The following is a 23,964-nucleotide window of genomic DNA, read 5'->3' on the forward strand; positions in this document are numbered from 1 at the left end:
CAATACCATCATCTTTTGCAGACTTTGCTGCAGTACTCTCACTTTTCTTGACATCCTCTTTTTCCTCTGTGTGTTTTCCAGAAATATCTCCAATTTGTGAAACTTCTGTAGTTTATATCATTTGTAGTAGAAGCACCACATTCAGCTCCCCCAGTGCTAGTTTCAACAAGAGTATAGTCATATTCATGTTCTTGATTTGCTTTCTGTGTACGTAGGTATTTCAGGAAGAACCCATCTTGCTTTGCTTGCTCCTTAGATTTTTCCACCTTTTGTTTGCGGTACTGGGCTCCAGAAGATCATTTTTTATCAGCCATAGCTCACTAGAAAAAAGAAATAAAAATATATGGGATCACTGTGATCCAAATTGAATTAAGTTTAACAGTATTGTTAGTGTTGAAAACAAACTGGTTATGAACTAACAATGAACTATAAGCTATTATGAACTAACAATGAACTATAAACTATTATGAACAATGAACTATTATATTTTCCTGCGCTCCTCTGAGGTCTGCACCCTAGGCGGCTGCCTAGTTGGCCTAATGGTAGCGCCAGCCCTGACTGTTACTTATTCTCAGATGGGCACCTACACCACCCAGACAGCACTGTTTCGAAGCTGGTTAGGCAGCTCATTGTGAAGGTATTCACGATATGAGATATAATAAAACGATGCATACATACTACCTGGGTAGTAGAAATGATGGAGATTCATTACCCATGCTTAAATAGCCTTTTCATACTCTTTGACATTTAGTCAAGAAATATATTTAGATTAAACCATGCACACCATCAAGCATCTCTCATATCGTGGAGTTATACTTCATAACTGAGTTGTCACTATTGCAACAGGTTACCTGCCCACCCACCGATGATGAAGCCAGCCAGCTTCAAAACTGTGCCGTCTTAGTGGTGCCCATCTGAGAATAAGTAACAGTAGGCTTCTCTACCAGAGAAGTGTTACTTGTTCGAAGTAGTGCAATACCTAGGCAACTTGTTGTGAAGGAATTCACAATATGAGATATAATAAAATGATGCATGCATATACTACCTGAGTAGTAGAAATGATGGAGATGCATGACCCATGCTTAAATTTTTTTAGTGCATATCTTTGGCTGCCTATAGGTGGCACACCATGTAATTCTGAGAGATGAAATTTTCAACAATAAGCTTGAGATCCATAACTCTAAAGTTATGGATCTCAAGCTTATTGTTGAAAAAAATAGTTGTTGCTATTTATTGTTAAAAAATAGTTGTTGCTATTACAGTCTAAACTAAAATCAGCCCATTCAACTCATTTGATGGATAGTTATTCCAGTGATTTATTTTCTTCCCTTTTTATTAAGAAATGTTTTAATATTCGTTATATTTTTAATCAATAGTTTTATTCATTTCTAGATCACATTAGACACAACTCTTGGAAAGCTTTCTAGAATTATGGATAAAGCCCATTTTGCGTTGGTTGTACATGATCAAAGGCAGTGTAAGTGTGAGTTAACTTTTTTTAGATCATATTTGTGATCTTCTTCACTGGTAAATAAATGTATTGTCATACTTATTTTTGCTTAGTGTTAGCCACTTGCTTTATATATAGTTGCTTATTAGATTAATATGCCCATTTCATCCTTTCTTTAATAGCTTCAGCTGGTTAGATAATTTTAATGTATTAATTATGTATGTTTGTAAAGTACTTTGACTTTATGTGGTTAAATTGTTTCCATTTGTTTGTGTATAAGGTTATTAATTATTTTGTGGAATTCTATATACAGTTATGTATATGCCAGTGGAATGCAATATTGTTTCGGTACATATAGAAGGCAATCATAATTATAATACGAGTACATCACTTTGCTGCCTGTAGGTGGCAAACAGTGTAATGCTCAGAGATAAAAAAAAAAAAAAAGGCATTGGTTCTGGAAATTGCAACATCTGGAGACTAGGCACCTGTGCACCTTTGAGGAGATTTGATTGAAGTTTTAAGGCCTTGAATAGATAAGGTCAATATTGATAGCACTCTTCCTCTTGCTTGAGATTACACACATGAGGTGGCATAAATTCAAATTGAGGAAGGATGGTTGCAGGATAGATGTGCAGAGGTTTGCCTTCAGCTAGTGGGTGGTTGATTGTTGGAACAAACTTCCCATCAGTTGTTGTGGAAGTGGGTAGTTAGGATAGATTCCAGGAAGAACTAGACATTCTTGGAGAAGATGGGCAGGGGAGGCAGTTTTTTTTTTTTTTTTTTTTTCTAGACCGCATGGTCTAAACATTGTTTATTCCATATTACATCTGTTTGGTGATTCCATGATTTTCCCTCTACATGCTGCAAAAATTTTGCAGCATGTAGATTTTCTTTTGATTTTATGTGTTTCTTAACTAACAGCATAACCCCTCCTCCCTTTCTACCCTGTCTATCCTTTCTGTATACATTGTACTCCCCAAATTCCAGTTCTGCCCTGCTTATATCTGCATGACACCATGTCTTTGATATCCCAACAGTATGTCTTTGATGCCAAATATCTGCCAAATTCGTCAGATTTATTTACTATATTTCTACATGCAAGTATACATGCACCTGTTCTTACTCTTAGTTACCCTAACACAGCCTATATATTTGCTTGTTCCATGATGACTCCCAGCAACTTGCTCTTTAGGCTGCTACTCATTATAATAGAAGCTGTGCAGGAATCGCTTTCGCCTCTGCCTGCGGCTAATGTTAATCTTTCAGTCTGTGAATCCCCCAAGCTAACAGTTTTCCGACCCACCTAACACTGCCTCAATAGCATCAGCAAATACTCTTGCACCCTTTCTATTTAAGTGTATTCCATTCTTGTCGAAGCAGTCTCTCCTGTTAGTAATCAAAGACCACGCTGAATTCAGGAAAAAAAAAAAAACCTGATGATCCTTGCACAATCTCTCTAGGGCCGAGGGCACCTCCGTAGCCAGGTGGGAAGGAGCAGCAGTGCATAGCACACGCTTCTTGATTAGACCGGGGTTCGAGCCCGTCACCACCAAATACGGAGGATGCAGAAAGGTCAGGGAATGACCACTGCATATTCCCGGAGCAATATGGCCCTAGTTGCTAATGTTCCTAAAAACCAAATAACAAACAATAACAATCCAGGGCCGAATTGATTGACAAGGCTCTCGTGATCGCAGACACTTTCAAATTTAACCTTAACCCAGGACTTTTTTTCAACATTGACCTGTACTTGTTAAGTAAATCTGCAGATGTCTTGCTTTTAAGGTCATTGATGCCAATGTGTACAACAATATCACCTTTGTGCCCTTAATAGATGATATCTGCTTTACAGTGTCATAAACTTTTACCTCTGGCAGACAAATCCTTGTCCTGTTCCACCTATACTTTTTGTATAATATATTCCTCGTCTCCCTGACAATTGAGTCACCGACAATAACTAGCTCCTGTCGGAGCAGCATGTTCTGCCTTGGAGATTGCTGCTGTGTTGCCTGATGCATAGCAGTGAGCTCTGGCATCGACTTATGCATCTGAGAGCTTGATGGGCCCCCTCATATTAATTTCCTCGAGCACATCTGCCCTACACCTCAAACTCTCATATATACGCTGATCAGAATGCTGAGTTGGCACCTAATTTCTTTGCAGTCTCTGCGCCTAGCACACACACACAAAGACATTGTTCTTTGCTAGATCATGTCCTGTTCTAGAAAGTCTGCAAATATTTCGCATTTTGCATATTTTTTTAGACTATGATGCTTTAGAGAATTACCCCCTTTGGTTCTTCCTCGAGCTACAGCACTCTGCCTAATCTGTGATCGTTGCTTTGCAGGTCATGATTCTGTGTAAGTACAATTTATTTAACAATGAAATTTAATAAGATTAATAAATGTTACTGAATATCTAGTTTTACATTAAACCTTACGCTATCAAGTTCGGAATATACGATATGCTATTCAGGAAGGGGAATGTCAGAGGTGAGTTAAACTCTGGCAGTGAGCTAGATTATTTTGTAATAACTGAGAGGAGGAGAAATTGTTGAACATAAGCATAAAAAAGGTACCCGGGGTGGATGGGATCTATCCAGTTATATTAAAGGAGGCAGCAAAGGAAGTAAGCAAACCCTTAGCCATAATTATGAGAGCTTCTTTGGACTCAGGGGAGAGGTACCCATGTACTGGAGATATGCAAATGTGACCCCAATTCACAAAGGAGGATCAAAGGGTGACAAAGTAATTATAGACCTGTTAGTTTAACTTCTGTTCCATAAAAATTAATGGGGGCACTGGTTAAAGAAGCACTGCAGGATCATCTAGACAAGACTTCAGTTATAGCTCGGACACAGCATGGTTTTGTTAAGGGAAAGTCTTGCCTGACCAATTTGATTGGATACTATGATGCAGTCACAAAGGAACTGGATGCAGGGAATAATTTTGATATCATATATTTGGATCTTAGAAAGGCTTTTGATACTGTTGCGCATGGAAGACTGCTGAACAAATTGGAGCAGTGTGGCATTAGAGGCAAATTGCTGCTATGGATAAAGGGGTTGTTGAGGGGGAGAAGACAGAGAGTGGTAATCAATGGACACTACTCATCATGGACTAATGTTATTAGTGGAGTCCCTCAGGGTTCAGTGTTGGGTCCATTATTGTTTTCTGTATTTATAAATGATATTGATGATGGTATATCAAGCTTAATGTCCAAGTTTGCAGACGATACAAAGGTTGGCAGGGTTGTCAAGGACACTACTGACACTATGCTGCTGCAACAGGATCTGGAAAGGTTGAGCAGATGGGCTGAGAGGTGGCAAATGAAGTTTAACATTGACAAATGTAAAGTACTACATATGGGAAACAGCAACCCCAGAGCAACGTATCAACTCTGCGGTACTACATTGACAGTGGTAGAGAATTAAAAGGACCTGGGGGTAATTGTGCAGGCAGATATGAAGTTCTCTGAGCAGTGCAGACGGGCTGCAAGAGTAGCTCATGGTGTCTTGTCAATGATATACAGGAATTTTTCTAGCAGGGATAAGGAGGTGATTATCCCCTTGTATAAGGCAATAATCAGGCCACACCTTGAGTACTGTATACAGGTCTGGAGGCCTCATTTTAAGAAGGATGTAGAGCTGTTGGAACGAGTACAGAGAAGGGCAACAAGATTAGTGAATGGAACAAAGGGATGCTCTTACAAAGAAAGGCTTAAGTTTTGCAAATTACAGTGTCTGGAGACTAGGCACCTGCGGGGTTATTTGGTTGAGGTGTATAAAGCCTTGAAATGGTTTGAGCATGCTGAATGCTGATGGGATTCTTCCTCTTGCTCAGAATAATCACCTGAGATGGCATAAATTCAAATTGAGGAAAGATAGATGTAGGATAGATGTGCGGAAGTTTGCCTTTGGCCTGCGGATAGTTGGTTGGTAGAACAGACTTCCATCCTTTGTGGAAGTTGATAGCCTTAATAAATTTAAGGCTGAGCTGGACAGGTATTTGGAACAAACAGAGGGGTGAAATGGGAGCGGTTTTTCCCCTCCTTTTGGATGATGCTGCATAAGCTTGCTTTCTTGCATCATATGCCTTTACTAATGCTAATTTCCATATCATATAACAATGGTGGCAAGTTAAGAACAGTAAAATCTACAGGCACTACGTATTAACCTTCAAAATCGCTATCTAAATTCAAAATAAACCGAGGAGCTTGACCAGGACTATAAGCTACTTATGGAAAATAATATAATATAACAATTAAGTCAATAAAACTGCTAAATATAATTAAAAACTTAGCATTCGCTGGAGCTGCAAATTCTTGTTCAACACGTGGATAACCTTGTACCCAAGTCATAAAAATATGCTCATATCTAAACTCCCAAATCTCTTTCTTCCTCTACTGATTTTAACTCAACATCACAAAGTTTATAAATTATTTTGGGGTTGCTATTTCTCTATTGCAAGGCCTTGCATTTTGCTGCTTTAAAGCATAGTTGTCACTTTTCTGGTGATCCTTGAAGCTTCAAGTCATTCTGAAGAGGCAGTGCTTGGAACTAATCATTAATGACTCTCTCAATCTTTACATCTTTAAATTTTGATATCATGCCTTCAGTTCCTTCATTGGTGTGATTTATGAAACCCTGGAACAGCAGTTATTCCACAACCAGTCTTTGAAAGACCCCACTTTTAACATTACACCAATCTGAAAAGTAATCGTTAATCACAACCCTCTGCTTCCTGCCCTACAGCCAACTTGTGATCCATCTGAACCTGAGGAGGCATAGATTCAAATTGAGGAAAGACAGTTGTAGAATATATGGGCAGAAGTTTGCCTTTAGCCAGCAGGTAGGTGATTGCTGGAACAGACTTCCATCTGTTGTTTTGGAAGTTGATAGCTTAAATAAATTTAAGGCTGAACTAGACAAACAAAAAATTGCAGTGAGTGACCGAATTTAAGGCTGAGCTGGACAGGTATTTGGAACAAACAGAGGGGTGAAATGGGAGCGGTTTTTCCCCTCCTTTTGGATGATGCTGCATAAGCTTGCTTTCTTGCATCATATGCCTTTACTAATGCTAATTTCCATATCATATAACAATGGTGGCAAGTTAAGAACAGTAAAATCTACAGGCACTACGTATTAACCTTCAAAATCGCTATCTAAATTCAAAATAAACCGAGGAGCTTGACCAGGACTATAAGCTACTTATGGAAAATAATATAATATAACAATTAAGTCAATAAAACTGCTAAATATAATTAAAAACTTAGCATTCGCTGGAGCTGCAAATTCTTGTTCAACACGTGGATAACCTTGTACCCAAGTCATAAAAATATGCTCATATCTAAACTCCCAAATCTCTTTCTTCCTCTACTGATTTTAACTCAACATCACAAAGTTTATAAATTATTTTGGGGTTGCTATTTCTCTATTGCAAGGCCTTGCATTTTGCTGCTTTAAAGCATAGTTGTCACTTTTCTGGTGATCCTTGAAGCTTCAAGTCATTCTGAAGAGGCAGTGCTTGGAACTAATCATTAATGACTCTCTCAATCTTTACATCTTTAAATTTTGATATCATGCCTTCAGTTCCTTCATTGGTGTGATTTATGAAACCCTGGAACAGCAGTTATTCCACAACCAGTCTTTGAAAGACCCCACTTTTAACATTACACCAATCTGAAAAGTAATCGTTAATCACAACCCTCTGCTTCCTGCCCTACAGCCAACTTGTGATCCATCTGAACCTGAGGAGGCATAGATTCAAATTGAGGAAAGACAGTTGTAGAATATATGGGCAGAAGTTTGCCTTTAGCCAGCAGGTAGGTGATTGCTGGAACAGACTTCCATCTGTTGTTTTGGAAGTTGATAGCTTAAATAAATTTAAGGCTGAACTAGACAAACAAAAAATTGCAGTGAGTGACCGAATGGGTGAAATGGGAAGGGTTTTTTTTTTTTTTTTTGTTGATGCTGTATAATATAAGCTTGCTGTCTTGCATCATATGCCTCAACTAATGCTAATCTCAAAACCTTATTGCATAGGCTGGAACATGTTGATCCTAACATGTGCCACTTTATACAGTAACCTCTCATGAGGGACTGAGTTAAATTCTTTGCTACAGCTGTGCTTTAAATGCTGATGCCTCTGTTATTAACAGTATTGAAAGTATATATGTCTTATTGTTTGTTTGCATACGATACAAAGGTTAGTAGGGTGGGTGGTTAATGACAGTAATCAAGGTATTCTGCTGCAACAAAACCTAGAAAAATTAGGCCTATTGGCTGAGAAGTGGCAATTGAAATTTAATATTGATAAATGTGTGCATATGGGCAGATGCAAATGTGTGCATATGGGCAGCAAGCAGTAATCAGCATAACATACTAATTGGGTGGTATCACTCTAAATGTGGTGGAAAACAAAAAAGACCTAGCAATAATTATACAGTCTGACATGAAGTTGTCTGAGCAGTGCAGACAGTCCTGCTAGGACAGTTCATGGGTTCTGTCAAGTTATACTTGAATTTTTCCATCAGGGACAAGAAGATGATTATACTGTTGAACAAGGTAATAGTTAGAGATTGCATCTTGAGTACTGCATATAGGTCTAGAAGCCTTGTTTTAAGGAGGATGAGGATCCTTTGGAATGAGCATAGTGATAAGCAACAAGTTTATTCAATGACATGAAAGAGTACTCTTACCACTAAAGACTTCAGTTCTGGAAGTTGCAGTGCTTGGAAACAAGACACCTGTGTAGAGACTTGATTGAAATGTTTAATGCTGTATAAATGGATTGAGTAAACTAAATGCTGATGACTGCCTTACAATTTTCTAGACAATGCATGTAAGGGGATATGAACTTAAGTCGAAAAGGATGGTTGCAAGATAGATAGAAAGAAATTTGCTTTCCGCAAGGGATTGTTGATTGTTAGTATAAACTTCAAATTAAGTGTTGTTGATAGTATAGTGTGGGTAGTTGGAATAAATTTAAGGGCAAATTTTACCAATTAGAATTGCTTCTTCATCTTCCTTCTCTAATTTAGGAATTTCTACTGATAAACTCATTGTGGGAGTGTAGTTGAAATAAATTTAAAGGAGAATTTTACAGAAATTGACTGGATGGATGGGTGATATGGGAATTTTTTTTTTTATTTTTCTGATGCTTAATAAGCTTGTTTCCTTCCATCATTTGTCATTGCTAATATGACTAAAATCCAGATAATCATTTCCTACATCCAGCTCCAAAAGGTTAGTTAAGTCAGAATTATTAAAATTAGCAGGTTAGTGAAACATGATTTTCCCATAACAAAACTGTAGTAATAGTAGTAGCAATAATGGCAAATGATGCAAGAAAGCAAGTTTATATAGCATCAAAAAAAAAACAGTTCACCCATCCATACCCTCCAATAATTTGTCCAATTCTCCCTTGAATTTATTCAACCCCCTCCACTTCCACAGCAACAAATGGAAACTGTTCCAACGATCAACCATCTGCTGGCTGAAGGCAAATTTCCAAACATCTATCCTGCAACCATCCTTCCTCAACTTGAATTTATGCCACCTCACATGTGTAGTCTCAGCAAGTGGAAGAATACCATTAACATTCAGCTTACGCGATCCATTCAAGGCTTTAAACACCTCAGTCAGATCTCTCCGCAGGTGTATGGTCTCGAGACGTTGCAATTTGTGGAACTGAAGCCTTTTTAGGTAAGAGCAACCTTTTGTTCCTTTCACCAATCTGGTTGCCCTTCACTGCACCGTATCCAGTAGATCTACATTCTTCCTAAAGTGAGGCCTCCGCATATGTATACGGCACTGAAGATGATGCCTAACCATGGCCCGTATGTATACGGGGATAAGGTTATTATCCCTTATACAAAGGGATAATCACCTTACCCCGCTAGGAAATTTTCACATATCATTGACAAAAAGTCCATGAGCTGTCCTGGCAGCATGTCTGCACTGCTGCTCAGAGAATTTCATGTCTGACTGCACAATTACCCCCTGGTCTCTTTCATTCTCCACTACCCTGAGTGTAGTACCACACAGTTGATAAGTTACTCTGGGATTACTGTTACCCATGTACAGTACCTTGCATTTGTCAATTTTAAATTTCAACTGCCATTTCTCAGCTCATTGACCTAATTTTCTTAGATCTTATTGCAATAGCTCACACTGATGACTGTCTTTAACCACCCTGCCAACCTTTGTATCATCTGCAAACTTAGACATTAAGCCTGATATATCTTCATCAATATCATCGATAAATATTGAAAACAACAGTGGACCCAGCACTGAACCCTGGGTATCTCCACTAATAACATTAGTCAAAGAAGTGCAGTGCCCATTAATAAACACTCTGTCTTCTTCCACTTAACCATCCCTTTATCCGTAGCAGTAACTTGCCCTTAATGCCACATTGCTCCAGTTTGTACAGCAGTCTTTTATGTTTAACAGTATCAAAAGCCTTCCTGAAATCCAAGTATATGATGTCAAAATTATTTTTTACATCAATTCCTTGGTCATTGCATCATAGTAACCTAAACAGTTGGTTAGACAAAACTGCCCCTTGAAAAATCCATGCTGTGATTGCAGTATATTACATACCTGTCGAAATTTTCCTGCATTATTTCTTTAGCCAATGATTCCATTATTTTCTCTGGAACAGATGTTAAGCTAACAGGTCTGTAATTACTTATGTCACATTTTGATCCTCACTTCATGAATTGATGATATATTCTTTCACTTCTCTGGTCCACAGGCTCCTCTCCTGAATCCAAGGATGGTCTCATAATTATGGCTAAGGGTTTGCTTACCTCCTTTGCTGCCCTCATGGGGAGCACAATTGGTAGGCTTGCTGCCCTCCCCACACTGGGTGGAAAAGAACCAAATTAGAGTCCCATCGATGATGGGAGGAATTTTTATGACTCTTTTTCACAACGTGGCTGAGTTAGTTGGTCTCAGGTGAGGGTAGCATCATTTTTTTCCTCCTGGAAACTCCGATTTTTTTGCCCATCAAACAGAAAATCGACCTCAAAACACGCAATTTACAGACAATATACATAGAACAGTGTGGTCTTAGTCGCTGATGCTCCTAAAAACAACAACAACCTCCTTTGCTGCCTCCTTTAATATAATTGGTTGAGGTATTACGGAATGTTTTTTTTTTTTTTTTTTTTATTATGGGCCAAAATTCTTAAATAGAGTGTGGTGTATGCAGGAGCATTGTTGTGGTGGGGGAAACTGACCACTATTTTCAAATATTTTCTTCTTTTTCCCTCAATGAAATCAAATCCTCTTTATAAATAAGTTTGGTTTACCACTTGATCTTACCTGCTAAACAAAATTCCTAATGAAAGTTACCTTAAACATTGAAAAAAATAAGAAACATTATTTTCACATTTGACTGAACCCATTGTGGGTTTTTTTTTGGATAGGGTGATGTGATTTTCAGAGAACTACATTATCTGCACAATCCCCCCCCCCAGGTCTTTTCATCTCCAGTACCCTTCAGTGTGGTACAGCACACAGTTTGTATGGAATTGCTGCTATCCATATGTAGTACCTTGTATTTGTCAATGTTAAACTTCAGTTTCCACTTCTCAGCCCATCTGGCTAATTTTTATAGTTCTTGTTGCAGTAGGATACCCTGATTATTGTCATTAACACCCTACCACCCTTTGTTTCATCTGCAAACTTAGACATTAAGCCTGATTAGCCTTCATCAGTGTCATTAATAAATGTTGAAAACAACATTGAACCATTGATAACTACTCTTTGTCTTCTCACTTCTCAAACTCATCAATACCTTTATCCATAGCAGTAATTTGCCCCTTACCGTTGTACTGTAAGTGTTGAAATTTTAGGTATAAATCTTATCCTGTGCAAAATCAAATCTTATGCCCACCACTGGATAAAAAATAGTTTTTTTAAAAAATAGCTTATTGAAAAATATGACTTTGTGGATATGTAATTAGTTTTTTTTTCTAAAATTCTAAAAACTCATTACATTCAGATGCTTGTCTCTGCTAAAAAACAAGAATGAAAAAGTTAAATTACTTTTTTATTCCAGTCTGGTTTGTGATTAGATAACCATTTCTCTATTGATGTGGATAAGCCTTTTAATGATTCAATTTATTTTTCATGCTTAAGGTAAATGCTTTAGAATGTGAATTAAAAAATTACAATTTGTAGCACCTACTCAAGAAATTTTTCATCTTTGTAAGCCCTTTCTAGTTTCAGATCTCACAGAGTGCAGTTATTTTTTTTATATGTATTTTATGTATCTTAAACTGCATTTTTAAATAAATAGGTATATTGTTATGCTTAATTGTAGTTAAGAAATCATTCAAGTCATTTTGCCAGTTTTTATATATATATTTGCATGTATATGTATCAACTGATATGTTTTTTCTTATTTTTTTTCACTATAGTCATAAGCAAAGAAACAGTAGAAACCAAACAAATAGTAATTGGTGTTGCAACACGGATAGACCTTTTGAGTTATATTACAAATGAAGAAGAAGAAAGTAGCAGACGGCATTGTGATTCAAATTCTTCAACCCCTGAAGAAGAAGTAGTACATAATTAAAATATAAAAATGAAATTGTCAACTATATACATTGAAGAAAAGATTTAAGTTTTATACAGGGTAAAGTTTTACTGCAGTTGTGATCTTGTCTGAAATATGTGTTGTAGGAAATTTAAAGTGAGGGTTTTTCTTTCATTGAAAGTTTTTATGTTTATAATTCTAAAGCTTGATTTTTTTTTTTATGTAAGAAATTATGGTATGCAGTTAATGAATTAAGTCAGATTTCCTAGATAACTGTTGTTAACATTATTAAAAATATTGAAGTAGTTCTAAATTATCAAATTTTTTTTTATGATAATAAAAAATTTTCACATTACCTTGCAGTAAAGGGAATGTAAGCCACATTGCAGAAAACATTAATTGAACGTGACTATTTGTTTTCACAGAATGACTACTTTGTTCCAGAATGAATGATAGTAATCATAGTATATTAAAATATTTTTTTTTGCTTAACATGATGGAAAGGTTGATTGAGCAAATTTCTAAAGAATCTATAGTACTGTTAAAACATAAATTCAGGAATCAGTATGTGTTAAGAAAAAAAAAAAAAAAAAAAAATCTTTTGTGGAAAAGGAATATGAGTTTCTTTGTTACTCTTTGGTATTAATTTTATAAATCTTTATTTGTCCTACCAAATTTAAAATATAGGTAAAAAATTGGTAAGTGACAAATTCCCTTCACTGCAGAAAATGCCAGGGGAATATTTTAGTGTATATGGAAGTACCTTATTTAAGATGAATCATCCCTCAACCCTAAAGGTGGAGTATCGGAATGCTCCATGTCGAAGCATTTCCAGGGTTACAATTATTAATGAACATATCATTGAGGATAGATGAAAGACCTTAATACACTTCCTTCATAATAATTGAATAAAAGTACTGGTCTACATTATTTGATGGAAAGATTTATTGGAGAATTTGCCATTAATATACAAAAATATGGAGTTTACCTAAATTCATTTTTCAGTGTGGAAAATGACTTAAACTTACTTTAAAATTGTCTGTAAAGCTCAAAACACAGTTGAGACTATATATTCAACTTTACATTAAAATCTGAACCAAAATCCACAAGAATATTAGTTTGTTGCAACTCTTATAAATACTTGAGTACAGGTTTCTCTCTCTCTCTCTCTCTCTCTCTCTCTCTCTCTCTCTCTCTCTCTCTCTCTCATGATTGAATTCCTCACCCTTATTCCAATTTTCATTTTGGCACGTTATTTTTCTGTGGATTTTCATTGTAGTTGTTAATATGTATAGTTTCATCTTGTTTTAAGTTTTTTTTGTCATTTATAAAATATGTTATGACCTATATTCACCACAGAGGTATTTCTGAGAAATACCTTATTTTTGAAGACCTAATAACATTTGGTTGTAAATTAGTTCAAAATTCTTTAATAAATCCTTTACTTCAAAGTACAATGAAATATTACATGAAGAAGTAGGATATGTTTTACTAAACTTGTATTTTTTTATATAGCTATTGTTATTTGTAGTATGCAGATGTAGCTAGCTACATGATATAGCATGAAAATGCTATCCAGCTTTTGGCGCTTTATAGTGCCAAAAGCTGGATAAAGCTTAATAACTGAAATGATGAAGCATTTTTATTTTATAAGGAAGAAAAGTAAGCAAGTCACTTTTTTATAGATTGCTTTACTTGTTTATATTGCATATTATTTTTAAAGTCAGCTATTCAGTGATTTTTAAGTGATTTATTTTGATTCAAAATAATGATAGAACCAATTTTTTAGTTTCCTGGTACCCATTGATAATTGTTATTTTATATGAAATACTAAGTCTGGTAATACCTAATGCTTGCTGGTGCAACTAAATGGTGGCAAAGAATGTTTTTTCCAAAATAGCATATTTTTGTCCTGTTGTGTGTCAGTTAGGCAAACTATATGTTGATAGATTGTCTACTAAATTCAAAAAAGTTATAAACTTTGTCTCTGTGATTTATATTTAACATGATTTCTTAAGCTATTTGCTGGTCAAAACTTGTGATATGTAAGAAACACTTAACTATATTGTTGATGAATACTAGTGTCAAAATATTAAAATGTTCTAAGAACATTTTGATATTTGTAACAGTTGAGTAGGATGAGGACCAATACATTTTAGTAGGAAAGATATTGTGTTAAGAAGAATTTCACTAGACATTAAGAAATTAAGAAAGGTTCCTTCTTTTGCTATGCTATCTTACACAACAAATTATTTTGCAAATTTTCTTTTTTAAGTAAGAAATTACTTCAGAAATGTACAAATGAAATGGCATTTTACTTTATTTTTTCATATTCTCAACATTCATTATGTGTCATAATTGAGAAAATAGAATATGAAATATTTGAACAACTGTCTGTATTAAAAAAATAAACTAAAAGTTTGATGAATCTAATTCGCTGTTCTGAAATCTGACACATTCCTTATTTCTGAAATCCAACTTGGAACGTTTAATTTTATAATAAAAATTGACAACTTGAATTTTAGTTTGTGTGTTATGTATTAATACCATACATGTTATTTACTTTCCATTGGAATATCTTTTGTGCATAGAAAAATTTTGGTTTTATTATTAGCATAAAATGAAATTGGTAGGCTGTTTTATTCCTCTTATATACCTAATCAAATTCCACACTGATTATTTAAACTTCTGTTTAAGTAAATACAGTAAAACTTTGATTAACTCTGGTTAAAGTATTTAAAATGCTCTGTTAATTAACTTGAAAGTATGTTGCATGTTAAACCACTTAGCAGAAATCTCTGTCATAAAGCAGCAGCAAAATTGATCAAATAGTTTAGTTGGGCAGCCATCTTGCCATTATATGATACAAAAAAACTGGTCCTATTTACTGTGGTTTGCATGGCTTAAATTAAGGCCATCCAACTTCTGCCCTTCCTGTTGGTGTTTTGTGGTTCATGGGAATATTCTTCCATTTCCCAAAATGTGTGTTATTGCTTTCCTTAAAAAAAAAAAAAAAAAAAACCAACCACTAGCAGTGAATCTTTTTGAAAACATTTTACAAAACTGTGCAAATAATGCATATAATTTTTCACTTTATTTCATGTGATATCTAGTAAATAACTTTCTCTCAGAAGCAAATTAAGTTTTTTTTAATTACAGTACATTAAATTTAATTGAATAGTTTGAACTCTGTGGGTGTAATCCTTATTTCTATGTTTGTGCTTCATAGATCATTGTAGGGAAAAATACAATGTATCCTCCTGAGTGGTTTTAAAGGGGAGCAGCCCAGGTGTAAGCCACAGCACAGCAGAACCTCGTAAATTCAGCATTCTCAGAGTGTAACACATGCCTGATTTTTGAAATCTCCCCCCCCCCTTCTCACACACACACACACACCCTGCCCTTGTACATTAAATCATCAGTCAAGAGAAATATCCAGCGAGTGCCAGATTTTTGAATGCTGGATTTGTGAGGTTCTAATGTAAATGCAAATGTGGTTGACTTCAGTGATGTTAGAACTGCTTCCTGAACAGCATGACTACATATTTAATCCATATTTATCATATCAAGCTTTATTACATTTTATATTTAAAAAATAGGATATATTTATTTGTATGTCATAAAAAAATATGGTATAAAGAAAGCTCACTGTTAACAAAATAAAATGTATAAATATTTTTTCATAATTTTTATTTACAAATTAATTTTGCTGTATTAAAATACAGCAAAATTCTAAGTGTGTGTATAACTTTGTTTCTTTGTGTTTACTTCATATTATATATAGCTATTTACTTTGTGCTATATATAGGGTTGTGTGGGTAGGAAGGGAGGGAGAGGGGAAATAGAGAGAAAGAGAGAATGGTAATAAAAATAATAGTACTTATAAATCTCCTTCACTTCTGTGTTGTAATTGGATGTTTTTAAGATATCATAAATAGTATTGGGAATTAAAGCTGGAGTAATGAGTAATCAACTATGGAGAGAAGAATATAAAAAAATGTGAAAACGTACTTAGTAGAAATGGGCATAATCGAGTGTCATAATCAAAATAATTGATATGCAAATTAGATGATTTCAAAATAAAAAAGAAGGGAATGGGAAAATGGCTGTGGGAAGATTTGATCTGATGTTATCAAAACTAAATATAAAGTGCTGTTGTTACCACTTGACAAACAGTCCAGTCTGTCATATATATAGTTTTGGGCAATAGTTCCATTCAGTCACCCAATTAATATGCATATGATTGATTGTAGATTTCATAATTGGTTAATTTGTATGTAATCGATTATTTTGATTATGCTCATCAGCAGTACTTAGAAAACTTGAAAAACATGTAAACAGGAAATGTATGGTAAAGAGAACATTTTATAAATAAATTTCCAACTGAAAGTGGAAGAAAATGGAAAATTGAAAGTACAAAGTAAAACAGTAAAAATGATGAAAAATAAAAAATAAGCCAGACCCCTTTGTAGGGTGATAATGAATGAAAATAGATTAATAGTATTCTTTAATTTGAAATTTGTTTTTGGTGTAGGAATTTGATGGTACTTGGGTGGCTGTAACCAAACTGTGTGCAATGCAATTTAAACTTAGAATTTTTGAAATATCCAAAATGAGAATATGTTGACCATCATTAATGGAATCTGTCTTCTGATGGCTTGTTCTGAGCAGTCAACAATAAGACCTGATCCTCCGAATGTGTTTCCTAGCAAACCCCTTGTCAAATGTAAAGTAGGAAAACAACAAAATTTGTTTTTCTATTACTGTCAGTAATACTGCATCAGTTTTTTTTTTTTTTTTTTTTGTTTTCTTTTTAATAATCTAAAATACAAATATTTGAAGCAAGACCATCATGTTTAGAATATATGTCATTTTGGTTTAGCAGACCAAAGGAATGAAACTTGCTGTTTGACTTATATATCAGATTGAACAGTGGTGAGTTAATCTCACAAGGAAATAGTGTATCTCCATTTATGTGTGGGAGGATAATCAGGTTCATTTAGGTATTGGATCTCGCTTCCGTGGATAATTTAGTAATTATGCAAAATGAATAGAATAATTCTCTTAGTACGTAGCCAAAGCTCGTTAAAATTTTTCTTTTGAGGAATTGAGATTAAGCAATCAGACAGAATATTGATCCATTCCTCAGTGAGTCTTAACCTATTATAAATAAGATTGTGATATTTGGGGTGTGCATTGGGTTTTGAATTATGTTTAATAATCTTATTGCTAGCTTGCTATCAAATATCTCTTCAGTTTCATTTCAGTTAATTCAAGAGCAGGATTACAAATCTTTCTTCTGTGTCCTAGTTAAGGAATGCTCATTTGTTTATATCAACTTTTTTTGTTATACACGCAGTTCATATCTTTACCGTACAGAGGGTATGGCATACCTTTTTTGCTTTATCATAATTATCTCAGTTCTCTTTGCCAGTCTTAATTGAATGTATCTATGAATTTCATGTACATGATTAGGTATTCATGATTGCCAGTTTTTACTAGTTCAGATTTCTGGGATTAACAAATATCCAAAATAAAAATAAAAATAATTAAAATAGTACTTAATTGGTTACTGAAATTTTCTTTAAATAGTGCCTTTTTTTTTAAGTATGAAAATGACTATTGTTTTTGGAGTAGCACATTGTACAATATATTTCTACCTTTTTGTCTTTATTTGAATAATATTAGATCTGTTCCATTTTTGTGCAGTTTATTGCATATTGAAACTTTTTTTTTCCCCTAATTATTCTTTTTTTTTTTCTTTTTTTTTTTTGTCATAAAAAAATATATCAAGAATAGCAACAGAAGTATAGGAAGATTTTTATTAACTGTATTTATCTATATGATAGCACCTGATGACATTACACGGCACATCTTTGTTTATCAAAAATATGAGTTAAAATTTCAGTTAAGGGATCAAGGAATACTAAAAGATCTTAAAATAGAAATAAAAGCTTTTTAATAGAAATTTTACAGTCCTGCTAATTCCATAAATTTAAGCATTCATTTCATGAAAAATATTCATATCTTTACTTGTAATGGAATTTAAAATGAAACTTTTGTATACTTAGAATTTTTTCTTCATTACAATAAAACACTCTTATGTAAACTAATTTGGCATAACCATCTCATGTGTTAGCTCTTCAAGCAAATTGATTGTTCTTGCATATAATTTGTTTTACTACTCAAAAAGAAATCATTATTAACTTAATTCCATTGATCACATTCCATTTTAACAAAAACCGAAAAGAATGCTAGTTAAAGAAAGTATCCTGATATATGTCACTGGCAGCATATCATATTGTATATGTATTTAATATTTATCATTGCATAAAATCACTTTCATTTATGAAAATTATATTACACAATTTCATCTTACCTATACTTTAGCATATTTTGCTGCATTTCTAAAGACAAGTCATTCACTACCTCTCTTGTATATTGTGTAACATATAAATAAATTTAATAAAAATCACAAAGATGGGATTTTTTACTTCAATGGTGAAAAATCTAGTTTGAAATTTAACTTAACATATTAATAAAATATATATTTTTTTCTTTTAGAAAATAGACTTGTGCTTTTGTAAAAGGCCATCATGCCTATATTCAGAGAAACTGAATATTTCAAGTTTTGTTGTGATTACAGAGAAAATTTGTAATCCATATTAAATTTTTTTTTTTTTTTATCCTGACTGAAATATAATGAATGAAGCTTATTTTCAAGGCTGTGATTTTGTAAATGTTTAGTAATAATCCAATATGATCTTGGATTTTATCATGAAAATTATATGTATATTTATGTTAAGGTAGGAATTGTTTGGAGTTTAAGTTCTGCAGTTGTTACTTATTTGCGATATTTTATTATATGTTGTAAATCAGATGACTGTTGTGCAGCTGTTGAAGCTAGCACAAATTAAAAGAATTTGAGGTATCATATGACTTGAAATAAAATTGCATTATCTGCTTTATTTTGCTTTCTTTATTAAAATAAACTAACATCTGTTTATAATAAATAATGAGTGATTTAACATTAGCATTAGTTGAGGCATATGATGCAAGAAAGCAAGATTATATAGCATCAGCCAAAAAAAAAAAAAAAAAAACACTATTTCACCCATCCAATCACCCCAAATGTTTGTCTAGTTCAGCAATGAACTACCTGCTGGCTGAAGGCAAACTTCCACACAACTATTTACAACTGTCTTTCCTCAATTTTAATCTATGGCCCCTCAGGTTCTTAATCTGAGCAAGTGGAAGTATCCTGTCAGCATTGAGCTTGCTCAAACCTTGTACACCTCAATCAGGTCACCTTGCAGTTGCCTAGTCTCCAGATGCTGCAATTTGCTGAACTTCAGCCTTTCTTCCTCTCACCAATCTTGTTGCCCTTCTTTGTACTCGTTCTAGCAGCTCTACATCCTTCCTAAAATGAGACCTCCAGACCTGTATACAGTAGTCATGGTGTGGCCTGACCATTGCCTTATATAAAGGGATAATCACCTTGTCTCTGCTAGCAAAATTCCTATATATCATTGACAAAGCTCAGTGGCCTGCTCTGGCAGCCCATCTGCACTGCACAAAAATTTCTTATCTGATTCTCCAATTACCCTCAGGTCTTTTTCATTCTCCACCTAACTGAGTGTAGTACCACCCGGTACATTTCTCTTGGGTTACTGCTACCCATATGGAGTACTTTCCATTTGTCAATGTTAACTTCAGTTGCCAATTCTCAGCCCATCTGCCTAACGTTTCTAGATCCTGTTGCAGTAACATAGTCTTTACTGTCATTAAAAACCCTGCCAACCTTTGTATCATCTTCAAACTTGGACATTAAGCCTGATATACCTTCATCAATGATTGATAAATACACAAAACAATGGGCCCAGCACCGAACCTGAGGGACTCGCTAATAACATTAGTCCACGTAGAGCAGTGTCCATTTTTTACCACTCTCTACTGTCTTCCTCTCAACCATGCCTTTATCCGTTGCAGTAACTTGCTCTTAATGCCATACTGCTCCAATTTGAACAGCAGTCTTCCATATTCAACAGTAACAAAAGCTTTACTGAAATCCAAGTGTATGATATCAAAATTATTTTTTGCATCCAGTTCCTTTGTGACCACATCATAGTATCCAATCAAAATCAAATTAGTCAGACAATACTTCCCCTTAAACCCATGCTGTGTCTGAACTATTACTGTTGTCTTGTCTAGACACAGCATGGGTTTAAGGGGAAGTATTGTCTGACTAATTTGATTTTGATTGAAAGTCTGATTAAAAAGGTGATTCAGACATCAAAGACAAATTCAGACACCTTTTTTTCCCTGGAAGAGAAGTTAAACTAACAGGTCTATAATTATTTGTGTCACCCTTTGAATGCCTTTGTGAATTTGGGATACATTTGCACATCTCCAGTCCATGGGGCCCTCCCCTAACTCCAAGGATGCTCTCATAATTATGGCTAAGGGTTTGGTTACTTCCCTTGCTGCCTCCATTATAACTGGATAGGTTCTGTCTGTTCCAGGTGCCTTTTTTATGTTTAACTTCAACAATTTCTCCTCCACTTTGCTCTCAGTTATTACAAAATCACTTAGTTCCCTGTTAATGTTTGATAAACTTCTGGCATCACCCTCCTTAAATAACTCGTGTGAATATAGGTGCAAAATGCTCATTCAATTTATCAGCTACTTGAGCAGGATCATCAATAGTCAAACCATCTATGTTAAGTGGACCAATCTGATTCATCCCCTTCCTTCTAGAGTTTACATAAGTAAAGAACTTGCTGTTTTTCTTTGCCAAAGATTTCTTGTAATCTGTCTTCACCTCCGTAACCTGTGTGACTTGATTACAGATTAGCTTATATCTGCCATAGGCTTCTGTGTCTCCTGATAATTTATATGCCTCCCATGCATTTTTCTTCTCTGCCTCGAGCCTCATTAATTCATCTGACTTACATTTAGGCCTAAACCTTGAACGGTATTTCTTAGTTGGTATGAAAAGCCTAGTAGCCTCCAAGATTAAGTCCCTGAAAGCTTCCCATTTACAATTCACCATTGGTAACATCATCAGTTGATCCCACTCTATAAAATTTAAAAACTGTCTGAGACCCCTGTAGTCACCTTTACGAGAACAAAAACTCTTCCCTTTACCCTTGATGGTAGTTACATCTTTAAGTAAATTCCACATCAGTACACTGCGATTACTGTTACATAGTGTTTCCTTTATCTGCAAATTCTTAATGCATGAATAATCTGCTGATAATCAGATTAAGGGTGTTACACTCTCTCTAGTTGCCACTTGAACATGTTGCTGTGTAGAAAACAATCCTCCAATAAATCCACAAAAGCCTTGCTAGCGTGCAAGTGACCAACCCACAAGTTCCAGTCAATATCTGGAAAGTTAAAATCTCCCATTTCAAGATATTCTGATTTACTGGCCCGTTCTATTTCTCTAGCCAACTATGCTAGGATGAATGCACCGGTTCTCGTCCGTCTATTTCTCTGTACAACTGTTTGTTGTACTCGTCAGAGTCATTAGGCATATACTCACACCAAACAGACTCAACATTGCACCGTCCACCCGTGTCAACTGAATGCACTTAGATTTTGTGTTTCTTAACTAACAGCATAACCCTTACTGCCCTGTCCTTTCTGTGCACATTGTACTCCTCAAATTCCAATTATGTCCTGTTTATATCTGTAAGACACCATGTCTCTGATATCCCAACAATATCTGCCTTTGATGTCATAATCACCACTTCAAATTCATTTTATTTACTATACTTCTTGTATTAATGTACATCAAGTATACATGCACATGTTCTTACTCTTAGTTACCCAAACACAGCCCATGTATTTACTTGTTCCATGACTCCCAGCAGCTCTTGAAGACCCCGGCAACTTGCTCTCTAGGCTGCTGCTCATTACAATGAAAGCAGTGCAAGAATCACTTTTGCCTCTGCCTGTGGCTACCATTAATCTATTATTATTATTAGCTAAATGGTGCAAGGAAGCCTGAGGCTTATGCTGCACCAGTCAAAAAAAAAAAAAAAAAAAAAAAAAATCCCCAGTTACGCTGAGAGAGAGTCAAAAGTAGAAGAGAATCACCAAGAAAGAAGAATGATGATATCCAGCTCAAGACCCTGGGTGAACAAAGCCCATACTCACCAGATGTGAATCCCTGGGGTTGTCTGTGAATCCCTCCAATCTAGCAGTTTTTCTACCCCTCTAACACTGCCTCGATAGCATCAAATATTCGTGCACCCTTTCTATTTAAGTGTATCCCATCCCTGCATTATCTGTTAGCAAGCACAGACCACACTGAAAAAGTCTACCCTGTGAGCCTTGCACAATCTCTCCAGGGCCAAATTGATTGACAAGGCTTTCATCATATACTCCCTCCTATCGTGTATGTGCAGAAATTTTATTAGCAGATTTGTTATTATTGAGACAATAACTTACAAAGTAAGAAAAAAAAAATGAAGTAAGCAGAAAACATTTGAAGATATTTAATTTTCAACATAGTCACCAAAGATGTTTTACACACTTGTCACATCATTTTATCAAATGGAAACATAAGACATTTGTTGCTGTCATAATAAATGTGCATTTTTGATTTCTGTGTCATCAGAAATGGAAGCATCCCAATTCTCCCCACCAAAGATAAAATTTCATCCAACAGTGGAGAGCCCTCTTGAGTTGCACAGTTCTTTTCCAGGTCTTCCACCCATACCAGGTGGAAAAGACCGGAGTTCGAGTCCCATCGATGATGTGAGGAAGTTTTATGGGCATTTTTCACAATGTGGCTGAGCTAGTGAAACTCAGGTGAGGTTAGCATAGTTTTTTCTCCCAGAAACTTTATTATTATCATTAGCCACATGGTGCAAGGACGCCTGAGGCTTATGCTGTATCAGACAAAAAAAAAAGAAATTCCCGAGTTACCCTGCGAGAGAGAGAGAGAAATAGAATGGAATCGCCAAGAAAGAGAAGAATGATGATATCCAGCTCAGGACCCTGGATGTGCCAAGCCCATACTCACCAGATATGAGCCCCCTGGGGTTATTTCGTCCAGAAAACATCAACCCCAGAATATACTCAATTCACAGAGTATACACGGAGTAATAAAGCCTTAGTTGCTGATGCTCCTAAAACTATTACAACTACCACCAGCAGGTAAGGTATTGGTCACTGTTTTGTGGGGTTATATAACTTGTGTGCATTTTCAAGTGCCTGTGATTGTTGCATCGTGCAGCCACTTCCAAAAAGAACTTACAAGCTTGTGTACTGCTGTTTAATGATACCATAAGGGCTTGTGCAACTCAAGTCACCATTAATGATTTGGGGGTAGGAACTTCTTGATCACCCTCCCTATGGCCTTACTCTGTCTTTAGTGAATTCCATTTTTTTTGGTGCACTTAATGTCTTTTTATTCAGAAGGTTCCCAGAATTTAATAAATCAGTGCAGCAAGTGTATGAATCATTTCGGTGATTATGTTAAGTAAATTCTATGCTCAGGACAGAGTCCTGCTTGCTCTTGCAGATAACACAGTGATTATAATTGCAATCCTCCCACACTAGGTGAACGTGGCTTGAGTTCAAATCTCATCAATGATGGGAGAACTTTTATGTCATCTTTTCACAATAAGAACTGAGTTAGTCTCAGTTTTAATTGTGAAAGTTAGTCTCAGGCAAGGGTTGCATGGTATTTTCATCTAGCAAACTGACCAAAGAATATAAGCAATTACAGATATAATGTACTGATGGCTGATATCAGTCGTGTAGCCAGGATTTTTTGTCAGGAAGTATATTCACAAAAAAAAGGTGCCTAATGCTAAAAAGCGCCATGATACCAGATTTCGGCATCAGAGGGTACAATGTACCTGCTAACTCAACCCTGGCTATGATATCCTTAGTTTCTTTGGCACTTAAGACACGTAGGGTTAGTTTCCTGCTTACTGCTAGTGT

General features: G+C 35.3%; 1 protein-coding gene across 5 annotated transcripts in view; it reads left to right on the forward strand.

Moving 5' to 3' along the window:
* Positions 1–12,117, forward strand: part of Cbs (Cystathionine beta-synthase) — a 244,741-nt gene extending 232,624 nt beyond the window's left edge. For 4 of the 5 annotated variants that reach the window (XM_090381660.1, XM_090381658.1, XM_090381659.1 and 1 more), the window contains exons 12-13: positions 1,393–1,483; positions 11,885–12,117. In XM_090381660.1, the coding sequence (XP_090237786.1) occupies positions 1,393–1,483; positions 11,885–12,042 (249 nt within the window). In that variant the 3' untranslated portion in view covers positions 12,043–12,117. The remainder of the gene's footprint in view (positions 1–1,392; positions 1,484–11,884) is intronic. The other variant, XM_090381662.1, reaches the window with a different exon arrangement.
* Positions 12,118–23,964: the final 11,847 nt, after the last annotated feature.

The sequence above is a fragment of the Mastigoproctus giganteus genome, chromosome 9 (assembly GCF_048544385.1).
Source record: "Mastigoproctus giganteus isolate SK-2022 chromosome 9, ASM4854438v1, whole genome shotgun sequence".
NCBI classification, from domain to species: domain Eukaryota; kingdom Metazoa; phylum Arthropoda; class Arachnida; order Uropygi; family Thelyphonidae; genus Mastigoproctus; species Mastigoproctus giganteus.